We start from the raw sequence: 21,564 nt of genomic DNA on the forward strand, positions 1-21,564 counted from the left end.
CACGGGTTGGTTGGAGCTGGGTGACCTTCAGCGATGTGTCACCATTTCCATTATTTAGTTCTACTTCAGAACCCTCAGGTTCTGCTGTAGAAAAGCTACTTTTCTCAGATTATTCACTTTGCAACAGATCCTCTTAAACACCTGGGCTAATCCTTGCAAGAGAAAATTATGGACAGCCAGACAGTATTCTAGACAATAAAATACCCAGAGCTTAATGAAATGCCCTAAGTGCTGAAGTTCCTGAATGTGGCTCATGGAACTATTTGCAATCACTAATAAGCCTATGCCAAAGGACTGTAGTTGGCAGATACCCTTAAAATTATATTTTGTGTGTGCCATTCAGAGTTGCATTGGGTTGCAACTGTTTGAAAAGGGTTTTCTACTGAAACCCTTGAGACTTGACTGTAAAATCAATTCTTAAATGGTATGGTTTGCTGGTTTAGTGCATTTGTCATTTCAGGGAACATGTTTCTCTTTGATCTGGGAAGAGTATAACAGGGAGAAATTATTAGAAAATCTAAATATTTAATACTGTTGATCAAAAGCATCTGGGGATTACAACTGCAGATGACTAGGATGAGTTCTATATTAGTCAGAGGATATTCATCAGTTCCCAAAAGATGCTTAATGCCTTGAGAAACCAGTCCATACTGTGAAGTTGCTGATATCTTAACTACTGTAATTAAGGAGGAAATAGTATCAGTTTGCCTTTGAAGAAAAATGCCATGGATTAATTTAAAATGGATGTAGATAGCTATATTCAGATCCATATTCATTAAACTGATTTTTCAAAATCCTCCTCCATATATCTGCAGCTTCAGGTGATATTTATGGGGGCATGTGCCTAAGTGGAAGGAATCTATCATTCCACTGATTTTTTAAGGATGATCCTCTTAAAGCAGACTAAAACACGGGAAGTTGAATTTGAGGGTGGTCAAAGCTCTATACTCTTAAGTAAGATTTTTAGTCTTTCCAGCAGTTTTTAAATGTAATTAAGTTTACAGCACATTCCACTGCTTGACTGTCTTGCATCTCACTGAATTGACTTCATAGATAAAGGGCTGGACAGTTAATTCTGAGCTTAATCCAAATTTTTTGAGTATTGAGATCTGCTATCAAATGCAATCTTAAAGAAAACAGAAAAAACATCATTCTTCCTAATATTTTTGCTTTGTAGTAGTAGTAAGTGTTTTATGATAAAAGAGAGGCTGTGCTTGAGTGCACTCTAGAAACAGAGGTGATGTTTCTATAGTGCTTGCAAGACGGGCACAAATGAGAATTTAAACAGAATTTGATTTCAGTGTGCTATCTAATGTTCCCTTAAAGTTACTAAATTCACCAGGAGGATATTAATGCTTCCTCTTAACTCAAGGAATGTCAGTGCCTTATTAAAGAGATGGGACAGTCATGGTTATCACGATTTATTACTTGAGAAATCAAACAAGGCATCAGTCTCAGAGGCTGTGTATTTAGTAACAAGTCGCCCTAACTGAAGACAGTCACAACTTTCAAAGTTACATGGCAATTTATAACTTTTTGGTCCAATAAGCAATTAACACAAAGCTTTGTTTTGACTTTATAACCTGTCACCTTTGGTTCTTTTTACTGCATTGCGTCTGTTCCACAACCAATAACTTGCTAGCTCACATACACACATATACTTCTATTATAACATCTAAATTCTTAACTTAAACTATAAAATCACATTACTATACTTAAAAACCCTTCACCATATCACCCAGTACATATTCTTACTTATAACTATAGAAACATAAGTTTATAATCCTTCTGCTTAACATCTGTATACCTTTATCATTACATCAACCCAAGCTCTTTCCAGGGCTGTAAATCAAACTCATTAATGCCTGTGGAAGTTTCTACTCCCCTGTTTCTCACAAAGGAGCTCTCACTGTATATGTACTACTACAGCAGCTGTAATGTCCTGACAGTGCCAAAACAATACGGTTTTAATGGTACATCCACATGTGAGTATGGAAACAGGATTGCACCCACTGGGAGTTCTTTGTGTCTCACCTGTGTACAAAGCCTGTAGAGGAGGCTTCAAGAAAATCCTTAATTATCTTCCTGAAAGTAATATAGGATTGAATTTTCTATGAAAGAAGAGAACTTTTCGTTATCTACAGTTTTATGGGGGGGTTTATAAATCCCAAATGAGGACATTGTTGTACAGCTACAATTACCTCCTGCCCCTTTGGCAGTCTTGGTATGAACACTGCAGCTGTAAGTTAATAACTGAAGATCTGTGGCTATGCCTTACACTCATCTTTATAGTGATGAAGATGAAAAAACACAGTAGGATCATGGTTAAACTGAAAATGTGTATGGCATGTTTAGAGGGAGAGGCACTGAAAATGGCCAAGACTTTTGACAGTGAAATACTCAGTCTTTCTGCAGAACCCCTTCCATGTTTCTGCTTTGAATACATATGAGACTGTAGTAGCAGAAGAGTGTTGGCCTCTGTAGTGGCTAATTTGGTAGCAAGTACAAATGGAACATGTTCTCAGCATTTACCAATGGGATTCTGCTTTTTAAAAACTCTTTCAGAGAAGTGAATATCAGTGGTATCACAGACACTGAAGAAGAGAGAATTAAAGAAAGTGCTGCATATGTTGCCAAGAGGAACCTTTTTGCCACAGGTGAAGGAGTTAGCGTCAGCAAGGTGGCCAAGACAACTTCTGAAGAGGAGCATCATGAAAAAAAGTCAAGGAAAGTAGCGATCCGGGAGTCTGCTGAACGTGTGGCCATGAAGAAAACGGTAAAAGAGTAGCAATGAACACTTAAGCTGCAAAAGAAAAGGAGCCTTTTTTTGTTTGGTGTTTGTAAAGTGCCTAGCACACCAGGGCCCTGACTTACTCCACAGGCAATTGCAATAATGGTAGTAATTAACCAAAGTACTTTCAATGGAAATCTTTTGAATTACTTAAAAGCCTTGTTATCTAGGTATCTTGGTCGTAAGTAGGTGAATGGGTAATTTCTGGACTTTTATGGCCTGAGAACAAGCTTGTACAAAGTGTCCACTCTGGAGTTTTAATCATTGGGTGTAAATTAGGTGTAAATTAGGGAGGAACATCTGGAACTGGATCTTTAATTGTGTGCATTATTGTCCAACTTCTTAAAAAATAATACTCAGAGCATAGTTACAAATATGTTGTGACCAGACTGCCAGGACATGTAAGTGCAAATGTATTTCTTTATTTCTATTACTATGCTACTTATATTACTATGCTATACTATTACTATATTTTATTATTTATTGTTTTAAGCAGAAGAATTGGTGATATGCATATAAAATATCCTTATGACATAAGGTTGGAAAGGGTATAAACACTTGCAAGGACAAGGTAAAAAATTCAACATCATCTCAAAAATTGAGAAACAGTAAGGGTGAAATTTGATAACAACCAATGGAAATTACGACACACAGAAGGAAAAGATCAAGTAAATGACCAATGCCTGGCTAAGTAGAAGTCTCTCAGGATCTGAGAGTTATAAAAGGTTACAAATTTAACACCAGCCAATTTAATGTCAATAAATGTTATAATTTGTTGTTGTAAAACAAATGCCGATCTAGAGTATTATCAGTAACACATAAGGAGCAGTTATTTAATTGTGTTGGAGTCTGTTGGACCTATGATAAGGAACAGTCACTGTCTGATGAATGTTGAAGACAAATAAAACCTGTCCAGGACTGAGAAACCACTGTAAAGAAAACTGGTATTGCTCAGTTTATAAAAGTCCTCTTTTAACAATCTGAATACAGGGACCTATAATTCTCCATATTTGTAAAAGTTAAGGCAGAAAATAAATAATTTAGTTTGCAGATAGTAAGATTCATATTGGGAGTTTTTTCCAGCTCTGTGGATAGTCAAGCAGTTGAACGAATTACCTGGGAGGATGAAAGAGGAAAGGTTTGAGAGTAGTTCTGTCAGAGATGATCTAGGCATAGACAGTCTTGCATTACAGCAAAAGTACAGAAGACATCTGAGTTTCAGGCCTATTTCACCTTCACTCTGTATTTAAAATAATAAATAGGTAATTAAATGTGGAAAATTATTTTATTTAGAATAGTTTTGAGGGAAAAAGCCCTCTAAAATCAAATCTAGTTATTTTGGAAGGAGAACTTCCAGAAAATGAAAACTTTGTTTTCTGTGTCCAGGTGAGATAAATACATTAAGTATATCTATTTGGACTTTTAAATAAAAATTGCAGGGGTTTTTGCACTTTTTTGGGGGGGGCGGAGGGTGTTAATAATTTCCACTTCTAATTGCTGTTATAATCAAATTTATAATAAAATGTTTCTTTTCCAGCTAGAAGACACTCAGGCATTCCATAAAAAGTTGAATCAAGATAAACTCTTACATCCTCCTGAGTTTATCATTGAGCCTCGTTCCCACACTATCTGGGAAAAGGAAAATGCTAGATTTAATTGTTCCGTGGCTGGCTGGCCAGCACCCCGTGTTACATGGTAAGTTTGTATCCCTGGCACTGAAAGGCACCACTTACCAGAATCTGAAGTCATCTCAGTGAATGTAGTCATTCTGCTGAAAAGATGTAAGTTAAATTAAAAAAAAAATCAGGCACTCATGACAGGCCTGTCTAACACCTTTCAAGTCACATTGTACAGGAAAAGAACAAAATATTAAAATGAAGTAATAATAATAACAAAAATAATTATATATTGTTGTTATAGTAAATTAATATACTAATATTTAAAATATTTTTGTAACAGCACTAGGAATACATAGATTTTTTTTTTTATTTAGTAGAGACATCAAATATATTCCTTCTGTCAATGATTAAGGAAAAATAATAGTTTAATCTATCATACTATCTCTAGCAATGTTTTCCAAATAGTTGTCTTTAGTCTATAAATGACACTAATGTCCCTGAAGCATTAAAGCAGGCTTTGGTCACTAGCAAACTTCTTGGCAGCTGAGCAGTTATAGTACTGAATCTCCATGAAACTGAAATCCCCTGGAGATGCTGTAAAATCTCAATAATGGTGATGTATTCATAGCAGACACATCGTCAGTGTTTGAAGTCAATGATGTCAGGTAGATGTGGAACCATCCAAATAAGCTGAAAGCTTTGCAGTCTCTTGGAAAATTTTACAGAATCACAGAATATGCTGAATTGGAAGGAAAACATCTAGTATATCAAAATGTTATGTGATAGTCATATATGGCAATTTGCTAATTGAATTGCTTAAGGGACTCTGCATTTATTTAGGTCTTAAAAACCTTAATCTCAGGGCTTGTCAAAAATTGCTACTAAGAGGTGTGTTAACAGGCCAGAGCTGAGTCCACAAAGTCACTGATCTCTCTCCTTAGACTCTGACAATTGATAGCCAGGCTCTGCATGGGCAGAGTTTTCCCATCCTGTAAGGGTTGCAAGTGCCCTGTGTTCACATTCCTCCTGGAGAGGATTCCAAACAAACCCTTCAGATCTGGTCTCAGCTGGATATAAGCAATGGTCAGCTACGCTCATGGCTGTAATCCAGCTCTGTAACCTGAGTCCTACCCAAGAATTCAAGAGCTGGGTCATTTTCGCTTTGGTTGAGATTCACCTTATCCCCAAAACCTGACATGGTTAAACTGAGCCTTCAGCTGTCTGCCGTTGCTCTCACTGTGAAACAGTCTTTCATCTAAGTGCTAAATGTGGATGGTGGAAATTAATACATCATTTTACTGTACATCTGAGTTCCAAAGGGATTTCAGTTTGCTGCAGGCTACTAATGGAAAAGTAAAAAGAAGAGTTCACATCCATTTCAGCAGGTGTCTTTGCTCTAAGATGTAGAACAGTGCTGACCTGGATCTGTCAGCTTTCATTCAGCCCTACAAACAAAATGTCAGTAGAATATTGCAAGCAGTCATTCTTTGTATAAGCAATGAAGATCTTTTCATGCTGTGCCTGAAAAACTACAAAGCTTTATGAACTTTCTCTAAAGAAAAGCTTACTGCCTGATGCAGCTGTTCTGACTCCCTTGGAGAAAAAAAGCACATGGAAAACCCAGGACATTTGAAACCAGTAGCAGAAAGCATAAACTATCAGTGCCTAATGACAGTGGGAGGTCGCAGTCCCACATTAGCTAATGACTTGGCTGCTCTGGAATTTGCATTTCCAGAAATAACAAGTGGTCCTTCTAATACGAGCCCCATTCTTTCTACAGATGAATATAATTAAGCAAAAATTGAATCAATTAATTTTTACTAACCTGATAATGAAGACAAAAGAAGTGAAAGTCTTCTTGCTACTGGCATGACTCAGTTAAAGCTTGTTTCTACACAGCACCCCGTGCTGCCAAACAACTTGGCTGCCATAGGATCCAAGGGTTGCCCAGCCCTTTGGAGGAAATATAAAGATACTGTGGAGTTAAGTCCTGTTTACAGGATTGCATATTCCCTGGAAAATATTACAAACTGATGGCATTATTTGATTTTCTAAAATATTGACACACTGGATGTAATATAAAGATGCCCTGATGTTCCCAGGCAGATTGGTCTGGGGGGCACCAGCTCACAGATGAGGTGAAGAGTGATGCTGAATGTATTACTCTTGCTGGGTTCTTGTATTATTCTTTGCCTAAGCCAGGATAATAGATTAATGAGGTCAGGCATCTCTGCAAATGATTGATGTGCAGAATAGAGAGTACTGCCCTGCACTGAGCCCCTTTTCACGGACATTTTGCTGAGAGGAAAATCAGGATGAAAAGCATTGGGATTTATGGTCCTTACTTAAATGCTTGGAAAACTCCCAGTGTATGACTATGCCCAAATATTTGTAGCCAGGGAAATATTCTTTACTGTACAATGCTGATGGTGCTGAAAGACAGTTTTCAGATTTATTGTGGATATAGCTTCATCTTGAGATATATTCAACTAATAATATTCTTGGGGCAAATAAAATCATTAATTACTGATTTCTTTGGTGAAGTGTAGCAAGCCACTGGCACCAGACTAGTTCCCTTTCCTGACTGAAAATCATGGAAGGTTTAAAATATAAAATCTGAAATTTAGAAGCAAACCTCTTTGTCTAGTTATCTGTTGTGAGGAGAAAGATTTGTTTAAACTATGTCAAAGGTGAAGATACTTTTATCTATCATCCTTTATCATTCCACTTCCTTTATATATATATATATCTTATGGAGAACAAGGAAAGCTATGCTAAAGTAGGACACTCTTTTAGGAAACATTTTTTCTTTATGGACCTGAAATCAATGCCAAATGTACTGAATACAATTCAGAGGGCAATTTCTTTATTAGACTTCTATTGCCAGTTTTTTACATATTTCCAATGCCTGCTTAAGACAGGATTCACTCAAACATTTACTTGATTACACCATGTATTGTCCAGAATGAGTGATATTTTATGCAACAATTGAAGAGGAAGAATTTCTCATGCACCACTGTTCTTCCACTATGTGAGTTTCAAGCTGTCTTATATAAAATTCTGAAATTAACAGTACCAGCTCACTACTGATCATTCATACTGGTTCATTCATTCCTTCAAATGATGTACTGGGAATTTTGAACAGTAAACTTCTCCTATCTCTGCCAGAAAACAGTCAAAGTGTATGCCAGTTTAACTCTGTTAAATTGCAAGTAAACAAATAAGTTGTATTTCTACCTAACATTTTTTGTGTATATGAAGGTTTTAAAAGTAGGTCAAATATGCAAACCAAACAAAATGTTTATGATAGCTAGTAAGAAAGGAGGCTACAGACTTTTTATTTGCAATTTACAAAACTCTGAGATGTTGCTCATGAGACTCCTCCTTTCCTTTACAAGTACTAACGTGAAGTTCATGGTAATATGAACTGATTTTCATCCCACTCGAGACTGTTTTCTTCTTTTAGTTTGAGAATAAAATCTACCTGGGGCAGGTCAAAGAGAAAGAGGGAAAGGTTACACTTCCAAAGATATTTAATGTCTTCCCAAGGAGTTAGAATACAGTTTATCTAGGAGAAACATGCAGAAGCTGATGTTCTACTTCAAATATCAAGCACTTGACCTTTTAAAGCATAGAATGACTTCTCTTTGTGACATACTGCTTCTTTGCTTTTCCATAGGTACAAAAATAACGTGCCCATTGATGTACAGGCTCACCCTGGCAAGTATATCATTCAAAGTCGATATGGGCTGCACTCCCTGGAGATTACCGAGTAAGGAAATATTTAATAATTTAACAAAAAGCTTGATCTGAAATGTTGCTGTAGAGTGAGACCTGCAAAATGTGAACATACCTCTTGGGGATCAAGAGATATCAAGTCAGGTGATATCAGCTGTGGTGAATGCTGTCTACTAAATGTTGAAGCAGTTCTAGTTTACCTCAGTAGAGGACATGAAATTTACCGGAGCTATTTATCTGGATTATTTATCTGGATATTCTATTTATGGCTGAGTCAGAAACGTGGGACATTTATGACTACTTTTTCCATCTGTCTGGTGATGAGTACAGTTAAACATGTAAAAACATGTGAGTTAACTGTTTTTCAAATATAACAAAACTTACAATTCTTACTGACATGAGGAACAGAACTGAGATGTCCTCACTTACACACAAGAAATATCTTTAACAGTACTCATCTTCCAAATGGGAAATTTTTGCACTCACTTTGTATTACAAACATTGCAAACATGAGACCTAATCAACAACAACCTGGATTTGACAACTGATATACTGCCAGGTGCCATTTGAAAGTATTGTTTGAAATCTACCATTTCTACAAGTTCCATGTTAGGCATCACTTCATAGAAGACAGTAAATTAGACATTAATACTATCAGAGAGTTTTTCCTACTTATACTGCATTCCCAATTTCAAATCTGTGATTTATTTTAAACACTGAGGTTTAACACTGAGAAAAACTTAATGGTTACAATCCATCCAGTGTTCAGTGTCCAGTATGCCTGTCTCACAGGCTTTTACTTTATAGATTTTACCCAGATTTCTGAGGGTTTCCTTAATCTAAAACATTGGAGAGGCTATGCCAAGGAGTAAATGGGTGCTCTGCCTAATCATTTCTATAATTTCAGGTGTGAATTTGATGACACTGCCCAGTATCATGCCTCTGCTATGAATGTTAAAGGAGAAGTTTCTGTTTATGCTTCCCTCGTGGTAAAGAGTAGGTTGCAAAATATTTCCTTCAAGGCTTTTTTTTGTTAAGATGCACATTACCAGTTTTGCTTTTGTGGCTCACAGAGCCTTTACCTCTTGGTGATAGTGACCAATTTTGTCTTTTTCTGTGTAGGGTACAAAGGAGAAATTGATGCAAGTCTTTTGCGTTCTAGAAATCTTTCCCTCTCTCCATGTAAGTTACAATATGTTTCTTTGACACTTCCATTTATAGTTGTGACATCATGACACATGACTAAGCAGAATATTCAGTAACATTATTTTAAAAAGAAGCAGGTCTGATTTACAAGGGTGTGGAGCTCTACAATTTCAGATGGCGTTAGCCTCACTAGCAGGGGAAAATGGCATTGCCTTCTAGGTCTGTTGGCTTATATAAGAAACATCCTGTTAATATTGTACTTCATTATGAAATAGAATCTGTCAGAGAGAGAGACACTTCCTCTTTTGCAGTATGTAAAACATGGCATGGGGAAGCATGAGCCTACATAGAGTAGGTGACTTAATTGTTGTCTGCTGCTTATCTGATTTCATAAGCTGTGAAAATGCACAGAAAATGCATAGAAAAGATTAAATACCCAGAACCCAGTGAGACTATTTGGGATATATCAAGGTAAAAACTGTAGTGCATTTTACCTGAGAACCTCACATTTTAACAATTTTGCATCCATGCTTCCATGGTGATAAGAAAATCCACCCATGTATGCCAAGGGGGTTAAGGTGCCCTAGGAACCCCATGAAAGGTTTGACAGATGAGACTTCTAGACTTATGATCCCAGATATTCTACAAAGGCATACTAGCTGGCATTTATATACCAAAGCTCTGAAATTATAGATACAAGATTATGTACAGCATTGCATAATGCAAGGCCATATATTTCCAATAAAATTTGGGATCTATCACTCGGTTATGAGAAAGAAAGATCACGATTTGCATATATTCATTGATTACAGGGACATTTATCAGTGTAGGCTAGTTGCATAAAAGGAAAGTGTGACCTTAGGTTTTATCAGCTGAGCTGCTTTCAAAACAAACATGGAAGCCCCTCTGCCATGTATGTGAGGTACAAATGAAAGGCACTTAGGTATTCTATCTGGAAAACGGCATAACTTGGGACACACAGTATTAGGAGAGAGAAATTCAGGAACAAGTATAGACACAGGCTACCTGAATGCCTGGGGGATTGGAGACCTAATTTTATATTGATAGTAGTCCCCACAAAGGCTTACTAGCCTACAAAAACAAAGGCTGAGTGGACACATGACTGCTCTGAGATAGAGCGAGAAGTTTAAATGAGAAAAGAGAAGAACCATATAAGCTAAAGATCAACTTGACCTGAATAAATAATTAATCACAAATAGAAATCTTTTTAAGTGTATAAATCAAACCTTATGATAAAACACCAGATTTGAAATTTTGAAAATTCTGAAATTAAATTCTGCAGAAGCCTCTCCCTGCTAAAATGAAATCAAGGTAAGAACTAGAATTGTATGAATAAAGAAATAGTTGATTCTCTGTGATAGAAAGGGCTTGTATTATCCAACACTGCAATTATCTCTGAAGATGATGACTTAATATACATATTGTTCCTCTTTATACCTTGAACTTTACGTGGGACCATATTCATAATCACTGAATACTTTTTCTTCCTACTCTTGTCACAGAAGGAAAGAAAACCAGATTTTTTTTCTTTTATACAGTTGCCGTTACCCCTCATGGCTATGCTTCCAGGTTTGAAATCAGCTTTGTCGACAAGTTTGATGTAGCCTTTGGGAGAGAAGGCGAGACAATGAGTCTGGGCTGCACAGTTGTCATCAATCCTGATATCAAGCGCTTCAAACCAGATATTGAGTGGTACAGAAATGGTGAGAATGTTTGACAAGAAGAAATACAAACTTCATTCATGTAAATCTTTACTTATTTCAGCTCATGTCAATGTTATGATTTGGTCATCATTTTCTCAGGTTTTCCAATGGTAATATTTACTCTTTTTCAGCTAGAATTGTTTCAAAATTTAGAATTTTGATGTGAAAACACGGAAAACTGACAAAGCATTGTGAAGATGTCTTCTAGGGATTTTTTGTTTCTTAAAAATAATTTAAATTAGAAGCATTTTTATCAGATCCAGCATCTCTGTGGCCCATTTATAGAGCTCGTATAGCTTTTACTATTTTATTTATACGCCAAGATATTTTTTCAGTAGTTGCACAGTGTTGTGTAACAGCTGATAAAAAAGTGTTGCTTTCTGAAGTAGCGCTTTGAAATCAATGGCAAAGTCGTCAAAGGAGCAGAATTAGACGTTATTTATGACTGTTTTCAAAGAGGGAATGTTGTCTAATAAGAGTGGTCTCTTTCGTATTTCCAAGCTGTAGGAGCAGGGGGGTCACTCGGGACGCTCGGTGCGGGTTCGGACGGTCGGGGACGGAGACGAGAGATCTCTGTAGTCAGGTCTTGGAACATGCGGTTTATTGCGAAGGGCGTGGGTACAGAGGCACTGCTTAGAGCTGCAGCTGGCAGCTCTGAGCAGGCCCAAGAGAGCAAGAGAGTACGCGGGTAAGCAAAGAGAGAATAGTAAGAGTCTACAGTAAGAGTGTATAGTAAGAAGTGTAGTGAAAGAAGTGTAGTAAAAAGTGTGTCTGAAGTCCTGGTTACAATACAATAAATCATCTTCTGTACTGAATATTCTAATTGTCACTAACCAATCTAATACAAGATACAAATCCTATAGCATTTACATACAGCCTATAAGAGTTCTTATATTACCATAGAGTGTTACATCTTAACTTCTAAAACTACTCTTTGGACCCCTTCTGCTGAGCTAGTAGGGTCTGCTCTGACCCTTGGACCTGCCTGCAAGCAGAGGGTATTGTTCAATCAAGAGGGGATTACATTCAGTCGGCCATACCATTGTTTTCCAGTTGTTCAGTAACTAAGACTTGGTATCTCAAAGGTGGCTTTCATTTCGATGTCGCTTATAGTTTTCATATTCCCAAAATCTTTTGTCAGGCAATCATATTTATAAGGCTTTCCTGTTTCATCTTTCCCAACATAAGCTATTCCAATATATTCTCCACATTCCAGAATCTATTCCTTGGAAGATCCAGCTGGTTCTCATGGTGAAACTCTCTAATTCCTAGGTGTTCTTATCACACCATCCAAATGGGTCCAGATGCAGTGGAGTGGGGAGCGAGCTTCTTTAACACTGACTCATGCAAACAAGGAAGACGAAGGTCTCTACACCCTCCGTGTGGCGATGGGAGAGTACTATGAGGAGTACAGCGGTTATGTCTTTGTTCGAGGTAGGATACTGTCTTGTGCACAAGACTCACTACAGAGCTGAGGAAAACATGTTGGCAAAATCAGTCTCAGATATTTGAGGCTCTTTCCCCACTCCCAACAATAAAAAATAGAATAATAATTTCCTATTAATAGATTCTAACAATATAGATTCCAGTCAATATCTCTGGAAAAAAAATCAATGCATGTGTCAGGCGTTGGTGTCACATGCCCGAAGACTTCTAAACTCCATTGACATCCTGAGGAGGAAATTTAGGGTATTATGTTCAGTACTCTGAACATAAGTCATAAGGAGGAAAAATCCACATAATAACTTAAAAATGTATTTTTATAACCATCCCACTGCTAGCTAAACTGCACTATTTTTATCAAGATCTTGTGTGCCATTTGAGGGATTCTCTCTAATGTACATTGCGGGAAGCACTACAGTGGAAGGGAAACACAAAGATCTGCACCTGGAGAAGCATAATCTCATGCAGCAGTATGTGCTGGTGTCTGTCTGGAGAGCTGCTTTTCAGGAAGGATCCTGGTGGACACCAAGGTGAACATGTGCCCTTGTCACAAAGAAAGATAGTGGCATCTTGGGTTGCATTAGGAAAAGCATTGCCAGCAGGCTGAGGAGGTGACCCTTCCCATCTACTCAACACTGGTGGGGCTCATCTAGAATGCTAGATCCAATTCTGGGATCCCCCATACAAAAGAAACATGGGCTCACTGGAGTGAGGCCATTGAAGGGATGTGAAGGTGATTTAGAGCTTGGAGCATCTCTCAATATGAGGAAAGGCTGAGAGAGCTGGGACTGTTCAACCTGGAAAAGAGAGATCATGGGAGGAGTTTATCCATGTGTACTTGATGGAGGGGAGTAAAATAACATTGGAACAGGTTACCCAGACAGGCTGTGGAGTCTCAGTCCTTGGAGTTACCCAAACCCTGATTTGACATGGCCCTGGGCAACCAGCTCTGGCTGACTCTGCTTTGAGCAAGGGGCTAAACTAGGCAATATCTGTAGCTGTCTGCCAATCTCAACCATTGTGTGATTCTCTGAAATAATGAAGCAAAGAGTAGAATTAAAATGCTATTTTTGTGAATGTTGTTTGCTTGTACCATCAAAACCTTCATTGACTATCCATTGAGAATTATTTCTTTAAAAGGAGCCATGGCTATCACATTGTGTGCTGATTCTATATCTGTCCCAGCTGCTAAAAGCAGCTGAAGTGTGTAATGCTAATTCAAAAGGCTCTGGAAATTCTTGGCTCTGAGGCCATGCCCAGAATGGCTCCTTGTTGCCAAGTTCAGCAGAGCTGTGTGAGATAACAACCTGCTCAGAAAATACAACTGAAGCAGATGTTTTCATCACCTGAAGAAAGAACCTATTGAAACGAGCTTCTTGACAAGAAATAGGACTCGTCTTTCTTTATTTGCTTTACATTGTGCTGCCATATAAATAAATGATCACCCTCAATCCTGTTACATCTTCTGGCAACACAGGTGTGACCTGACTGAGCCCATCACCCCTTTCAGCAGAGTATCTTCCTAGCCAATGGGTGTGTTTACCAAATTCTAATTACATTAATTATATTTGACATTCCTATTTAAATGGTCCCCACAATCTTGGTTGGCTACTGTATTCCTCATTGCTCCTCCCAAACTGTAGCCAGATTTGTGTTAAATGGCAGCTCTGGTGTTTTAGCTGGAGCAGTTGTCTTTTTGTGTCACACACAGAAATCACAGTGTATCAATGGAAGAGAGGCTCATAATGTTACATGTTCAGATGGGCTTCGAGAGCATATGCGACTCCTCTGCCGTGGTTACAGGTCATAATTTGTCAGCAGGCTAGCAGGGATGAAATCCTAGCCTCCTAGAGGCTGATCAGCAGCGCTGGTTCTCCCAGCTGTTTCCCAGAGTGTCTTGGAGAGAAACTGTGTTACCTCATGTTCTGTCAAGTGGTAAATATGGACAATTAAAACCTTTCAGAAAGAGATCACTGAAGAAATATTGTTGTTATTACTATTAATGTTCTTAGTATTTTGTGATGTTAACTGGATGGTTTACTCTCTATGTTACCGTTTCTTAAAATGCATCGAGTTACCTGTAATTAGAACCTGGACTCGGCGACTTTGGCACAGCTTCAAAAGCTCTGTGGGATGCTACGCTGCCAATAAGAGAAGACTCTGTAAAGTGTGGCTGGGATATATATTTTTGGAAGACTACTGTTTTATGTAATGAAGCATATTAAATGCTCTAATAAGGCATTTTTTTCCTGAAAGTCAAAATCATGAAAAATAGAGATTACTGTGTAGTGTAAAACAAAAACCTATAATGCCCCGAAACATTAAACCTTTTTAAGAACTCTGGGGGTTTGTATAGAATATCTGAATAATATTTATTAGCAAAATATTTTTATTCAGGTATATACATCTTAGGTCTTCTTTTGAAGTAGCTCAGAATGGTACAAATCAATTTTATTCTGCAGAGAAGCAACATCTCTTATTTGAAAGTCTTTCACAGATTCTTCCTGCAAAGGTTCTTTTTCTCTACATGAAAATTAAACCATCTCACAAATCAGACTGTGTGTAAACAGTAAAATTCCCCAGTGCCCAGCACTATGCTCTATTTTTAAAGCTTTAGATAATACATGCCCAGAAGCTGATGCTGGAGTCAAGGCCCTTTAACACCAGCAGTCCCAGATTTGTGGTAAACACTTCAAAGGAAAAATATACTCATCCTTATGAAGATTATATTCCACAGTGATAATGTATGTGTAATATAATTAAACTTCAAAACATTTTGATACCTTTGCAGTTCACAGCCAAACAAAATCAAACAATGAAGGACTGTGAGTGGAGATATTTAATTCAGTATTGCTATATCCAGTGGGTGAATATTTTTGATTCAACTATTGCCTGGCTGCCAAGTTTTCAGTTCAATGGTGTTTCTCACAGCTCCCTAACCAGAATGCAGGGTACTAATTCCATTTAAAATGTCTAGGTGAATTACATTTACAGTATGCTGTAAAATATTAAACATTTGTAAATGTTACAAAGAAAAGCCAAAAGTGTAGAAAAACACTGGCAATATAAAAGCAAACACTTTTTTGAAGCCAATAGGAGCACAATTTGGTCCTTAAAGATTAGTAATTGTGAAAGAACTGTGGTTCACATTTGCAAACATATTTCTCCATCCTCACAGATGCTGATGCTGAAATCCCTGGAGCCCCTGGTGCACCACTGGATGTGCAGTGCTTAGATGCCAACAAAGATTATGTCATTGTCTCCTGGAAGCAACCCGCTGTCGACGGAGGAAATCCCATCCTTGGATATTTCATTGACAGGTCAGTGAGTGTGCTGGACTGGAGAATTCACATTGCTGCTCATTCTAACTCAAAAAATAAAAGCACACTGAAAAACATGAGATAAAATAGTCATTTGTTATTTTCATTCTTCTTGCTGGCCAGAAGAAAATTGATTTTTTTTTTGTCTTGGATTGGCTGGGCCTAATCTAACTTTCATGGAAATAATCACATCTTCATTCATTTAATTGAATAGAAAGGGTTCTGCAAGATCTGCACAGCTCAGCCCTTCCTGCTTCCTCTGAGACTTGAGAGGCCTCAGGATTTTGTGGTGTTTGGTAGTTCTGCATCAGACAGCTGTGGCTCCTTCAGTACCAGGGCTCTCTTGCCTCTCTCCTAATAGTTACTATGTACCAGGAAGCAAAATATTATTTTAAAATGACTTGGGTTTCTTTCCCATATGCTGTTATTATTCCAGCTGTTAGGTTCAAAAGCTTCATGGAAATAATTTGTAAAATATGAAACCTCCACGTGTTACACACAGTGGCGGGATCCTAGAAGCCTGTGATTTAAGAAATTAAGTCAGTATTTTGAGAGTTACAATTATCTTCAGTGCTGGTAATATTTGTCTGAATTTCAGTAATAGAGTAATATGAGGTTCCTCTGGGCTTATTCAGAGGCATGTAAAAAACACCCAAACATTTATGTGTGTGTGTGTGTGTGTGTATATATATATGAAGTATGCCATTATATTATGCCTTTGGATATACATAAAGTATATATCTGTAAAAAGAAGGTATTGCTTTGTGAAATAATCTAGCACTCATATATAACTTTACTGTTTTGCTAACTTTTGAGTGTCAGTCACTGCTGTAATTATGCTCTGCTAGGTCTAAGCTATGGCTCTTTAACATTCATCGATCCTAAACAAAAGACAGGACTGGACTCTGAACATCAATATCTCGTTTTAAAATGAGGCTATTGAGGGACGTTAGCACTGAGAGTAACTGCAAGAGAAATGGCATTCCATTTTTTCTCTTGCGTTCACCTCCTTTTTTCTGCATTTGCTCCCAAATTCAAAGTGGTGTTACTGCTCTCCAATGTTGGACGCTACCGAAGGGATTTAGGGACCCACATATTCAGCCAGGGTAGCCCCTAGCTGCCTTGTGGAGTGAGGGGATGGCTTGAGCCAGCAGGACTGGTCTGTGCTAATGGTAGATGGAAAGCTTGGGTGTCCTTCACCCCAAGCAGGCACAAGAACCACAAAACCACCCTGAGTGGGCTGGTAAAAATTCTCAAGAGGGATTCTTGCATGTACCAAGAAATCTGGGTAGGACCTGTAACATTCTCTTTGGCAGGAATCTCACCCACAATAAAAAGTCTTTTCTAAGCTGCAAGGTCACATTCCTGTTGACCATGTTGCTGGACACAGGGAAGCCATCACCACAGGCTTCTCCTGGCTCCCTGAGTTGAAGTGGCTGCTTGTCATATCTTCCTTCTGACAGAAAACAGCTTCCTGATATGTGTGAGGCTTCACACTTGTGGGACTAGCATCACCACACTGGGCCTTGTCATTGCAGGGACTGCAGCCAGCACACCACAGGCTCCCTTGGCAGCCCCAGTGGTCTGGTCTCTGAAGCAGGGTCTGACTAAGTGCCCTACTTTAACCCCATTCACAGCCATCTCTGTGCTGGGCTGGTCCCAGAACTCACAGTGGGGGTCTCTGCACCCCATGAAGCCTAGTGTCTTGTGGGGTGTACAGGGCAGCATTGTGCAGAAAAGATGAAGTAGTGCCCTTCTGGCGACTGCAAGAGAGGCATAGTTCCTGTCCCTTCAAGTATGCTAAAGCTGACACTCCCTAAGCATACTTTGAAGGGTTTAAACAGTGGAGTGAGTCTGCTCTTGTCCCTTTTTCAGTTCAGGATAGAAGGGGTGCAGCTGTGGGGGATTTAGTGCATGCCCAGCTGGTACTTCAGCCTGACGCCTTGGTGCAGCTGCTTTGATGTCACCAGTTTAAAATTCTGCTGAGGAAACTGGTACGGACCAGCCAATGAACACGAACAGATGGTAAAGCTGCAAAGGCGTGTGGGTGCCCTGAGTTCATGTTTTTCCCTTCCCAGCACTGCTCTTGCTGTTTTTATTTTTCAGGTGTGAGGTTGGCACCTCCCACTGGACCCAGTGCAATGAGAATCCCGTGAAGTTTGCTCGTTTCCCTGTCACTGGTCTGATTGAAGGCCGTTCCTACATTTTCCGAGTCCGAGCGGTGAACAAAGCAGGTGTCAGCCTGCCGTCCCGGGTGTCAGAGCCTGTGGCTGCTCTGGACCCTGCAGACAGAGCCAGGCTTAGAAGTAAGATGTGCTTTTTACAGGTTGCATTGAGAGGTTTAAGAAGTCACAACTCATTAAAAAGAAGTATGACTATCAACTCACAAGCCTTCGAAATCCCACTAGAGGGAGCAAGGCAAAGCCAAAATATTCTTTGGAGACAGCTTTGCGGGAAGAAATCATCCCAGTGGTCTTTGCACTAAGGGTTCTATCTGCTGAAATGGCTTTGGCTGACTGCAGTGCTATGCTCCAAACTTGCAGGAAGTGGGGAAAAAGGCACAGGAGAGTTTAGTTGCCTAGAGAGACTTGCTTTTGTTCAGCCAGCAAAATAGCTGAACAGATCCTATGAATAGTCTCTCTCTGAGCCACAGACAAGGGTGGCTGACTCTGTGCTCATGTGACAATCCAAATCTTGCAATAACACCAGGACAGCCCAACAGATCCCAGGCTCTCTGCTTTAAGGTTAGCATTTTACAAGTCAAGGATATTTCTCCTGTGGCCTCACAATGTCTCAGCCATTTTGCTTCCAAACCCACCTCTCTACCCATATAGCATAATTATATTCCTAAAATAAATTTGTACTTCTATTCAAAATCTATTTCTACATGTTTCTGAAGTTTTACTATTTGAAATGGTCCAATGTGAAGGGGTATCGTACACAAAATTATGGTGCTCCCATGGTCCCAGCTTGTGTGAGCTACTGTGTGTAATGTTGCTGCCAGATGAGCTAGATTCCCATTCAAGATAAAACAAAAGGCGAGAGGAAGGAGATTTGGCATTGCCAAGAAACACTGCACTCAGTCAGACATGTGAAACCCTAACTCTGGGAGGAGGGGCAGCTCTTCTTCTCAATGGGCAACATGGAAGCTGTCACAGGAGGTGAAGTCTGGGTTTGGTGGCCTACTCCTATTATATCTTCTCCTCTCATCCCTCATAATCTTTTCTCCCCACCTGCTCCCTCTCTTCTTTCATCTCCAAAACAGTTCAGCCAATGTAAGGTGAATAATGTGGAGGCGGAGAACAGTACTTGCAAAAATTATCTCTGAAAGTCCACTGACCTGGTTGAAAGCTGAATGCATAACTGCAATAGTGTGATAAAATATTGGTTGCTCAGAGAGCCACCCAAATTTATCAAGCGGACATGTTGAGTCAGGCTGAGCCTGTTTGTGACTGTGACCCATGACTTTAAAGCTGGTAATGTGAGGGAAAGTGGTTAAAAAGAGACAAGATGCAGCCTGCAGGAATTTGGCTGTTCCTTTAATAAGTGAGCTGTTAAACCAAAGCAGTAGAGGATGGAAAATAAAGTTGAAACTAATTCTCTGAAAATGATGAGCTGAGTGAACCAAATACCTCTGCTTGTCACCTAGGAGACTTCAGTGACATTTCAGGAAGGAATAGATGTTTCAGTAAATTAAGTTTTCTAGCTATGTTAAATGCTGAGCTTCTCTCAATATTCAAGCTGGTAAGCCTAAAACTAGCTTGGGTAACTAGCTTGCTACATGAGCAACAGTCACAGCATTAACCAGAAATGGAGCTCACTGGGATCTTGCAAACATTAGTTTTGAACCACGAAAGAGTCAGTTTTCTTTGTTTGAAAATTTCCTGGTCTCCTACTTCGCTGTTATCTCTGACATTTGTTTCAGGTCACCCTTCTGCTCCTTGGACTGGACAGATTATTGTGACTGAGGAAGAACCTGCAGGTAAACACAGCCCTTTTGCCTACAAAAGTCTGATGTGAAGCTGGCTGAGTAATTAGGAAAACTCTGAGTGAGTTCAGTGGACTTTGGCACTCACCCAAAGTTTGTTGTTCTGAGAGTCACTTGACCTTGAATAATTCAACAACGTGGTTGTTGAGATGAGGTTTCATTATTCAGGACCTAACAAAATAACACTTAGAATTAAAAGAATATTTAGAAGACTTTTAACTCTACATTAAAAAAAAAAAAAATCTGAGGTATATTGATACTCTTATTTTTTAATTATGATGCTAATTCTGATACAAAAACAAAAGAATTAATTTTTTTTTCCTATTCTTCTTCCCTGTCCTTCAGAGGGTGTTGTTCCTGGTCCCCCCACAGACCTCCAAGTTATTGAGGCCACCAAGAACTATGTTGTGCTTAGCTGGAAACCTCCTGGACAGCGGGGCCATGAGGGTATCATGTACTTTGTGGAAAAGGTAAAATTGGACAGAATCAGAATCATGCTATGGCAATATTTGACGTTTCTTTAGTCATCTCTTCTGGACCTCTGGTTAACTTTCATTTCTGTCTGAGACTTTCAAATTAGGGCAAGGATTAGAAGTTTGTCAAGATAACGGTCAAACTGTAGATTAAGCTGAACTAGGAATAAAAAAAAGATGGGAAATAGGAAAGTAGATGAAGAATGTGTCACACCCAGTAAAATTCTTCTTGAATTGTGTCAGTGACCCACCTAGAGTAGACAGAACAAAACTCCCTCTATAATGTGAAAGCACAGTGCAAAGTCACATGCTTATATATATATCTCTTATGTATGTATATGATACATGTTTATTTTTTATATATGCATCTCATATATGTATAATTTGTATAAATGAAGCTTGTCTGGCAGGACAGATTGTTAACATTTTGGATGGCTGCATTTTACAGGAGTTTCTTGGCATCAGCACTTTCTATTCCAGATGCCTTTTCATGTTTATCCTCTACATTAGCTTTCCATTTGCTCCACCAACTCAACAAATATCACAAAATTTCTTTCCTGACTTCCTAGAACAGAATCAGTTTTAATTTCACTGTTCTGCTTTTCTGAGGTGTTTTTGCATGGCTGCTAGCCTAGAAAATTCTTCACACCATCACCCTTTCTACTTGCATCTCTTGGCTCAAACTTTTTTATCAATGTTTTTTTCTATCAGTCTAGAGGTGTCATCAAGGGAGACATAAATATCTTCCCATTATGTTTTCCATCTCTCATACAAAATCTGGTCCAAATAAATGAGTTTCACTTAGCAACAGCCTTAGAGAGGACAAATATATGAATTTTGAGTTCCCATATAAGAAAGCTTTTTAATAACCAATTGCATGCTGAGTACCCAGCACTAATGTCACACAGTCTGATAACATCCTCCTGAGAATTTGAATCCCTCAGAATCCAGAACCATCACTTGAAATTATACTTAATGTAAATCAAAGCAAAAAATTAATCACGAATATTAGTGGTATAAGCGATCATGGTAAGTAAAATTTCTAGCCACAGAAGTAAAAACAATTCACAAATTAATTTCATATGTGAATTCTTTTCTGGAAAATGAAGGTTAAATCCTGATTAATTCTGAAAGCCACCCCAAAACCTCTAAGAATGCCACAAGAGCATCTAGAAGCAAAGTGGTAATGTTAGGGTTTTGCTCTCAACAAAATGCTGAAAATCTGCGGAACTTATTTTGAAAATGGTCCAGACTGGGTGCAGTTAATAACATCGCTTCCTTGCAGTGGAGAGGGTTTAGCTTTGGTATATTGAAACCAGTAA

At 38.7% G+C, this 21,564-nt stretch overlaps 1 protein-coding gene across 2 annotated transcripts in view; it reads left to right on the plus strand.

Annotated features, from left to right (window-relative positions):
* The window catches only part of MYOM1 (myomesin 1), a 74,875-nt gene that overhangs the window by 14,432 nt on the left and 38,879 nt on the right, over positions 1-21,564 (plus strand). For both annotated transcript variants that reach the window (XM_082288089.1, XM_082288088.1), the window contains exons 4-14: positions 2,566-2,776; positions 4,329-4,486; positions 8,090-8,182; positions 9,056-9,144; positions 9,271-9,330; positions 10,854-11,018; positions 12,291-12,452; positions 15,640-15,781; positions 17,888-18,087; positions 19,707-19,763; positions 20,115-20,239. In XM_082288089.1, the coding sequence (XP_082144215.1) occupies positions 2,566-2,776; positions 4,329-4,486; positions 8,090-8,182; positions 9,056-9,144; positions 9,271-9,330; positions 10,854-11,018; positions 12,291-12,452; positions 15,640-15,781; positions 17,888-18,087; positions 19,707-19,763; positions 20,115-20,239 (1,462 nt within the window). The remainder of the gene's footprint in view (positions 1-2,565; positions 2,777-4,328; positions 4,487-8,089; positions 8,183-9,055; positions 9,145-9,270; positions 9,331-10,853; positions 11,019-12,290; positions 12,453-15,639; positions 15,782-17,887; positions 18,088-19,706; positions 19,764-20,114; positions 20,240-21,564) is intronic.

The sequence above is a fragment of the Coloeus monedula genome (assembly GCF_965178545.1).
Source record: "Coloeus monedula genome assembly, chromosome: 1".
Taxonomy (NCBI): Eukaryota; Metazoa; Chordata; class Aves; order Passeriformes; family Corvidae; genus Coloeus; species Coloeus monedula.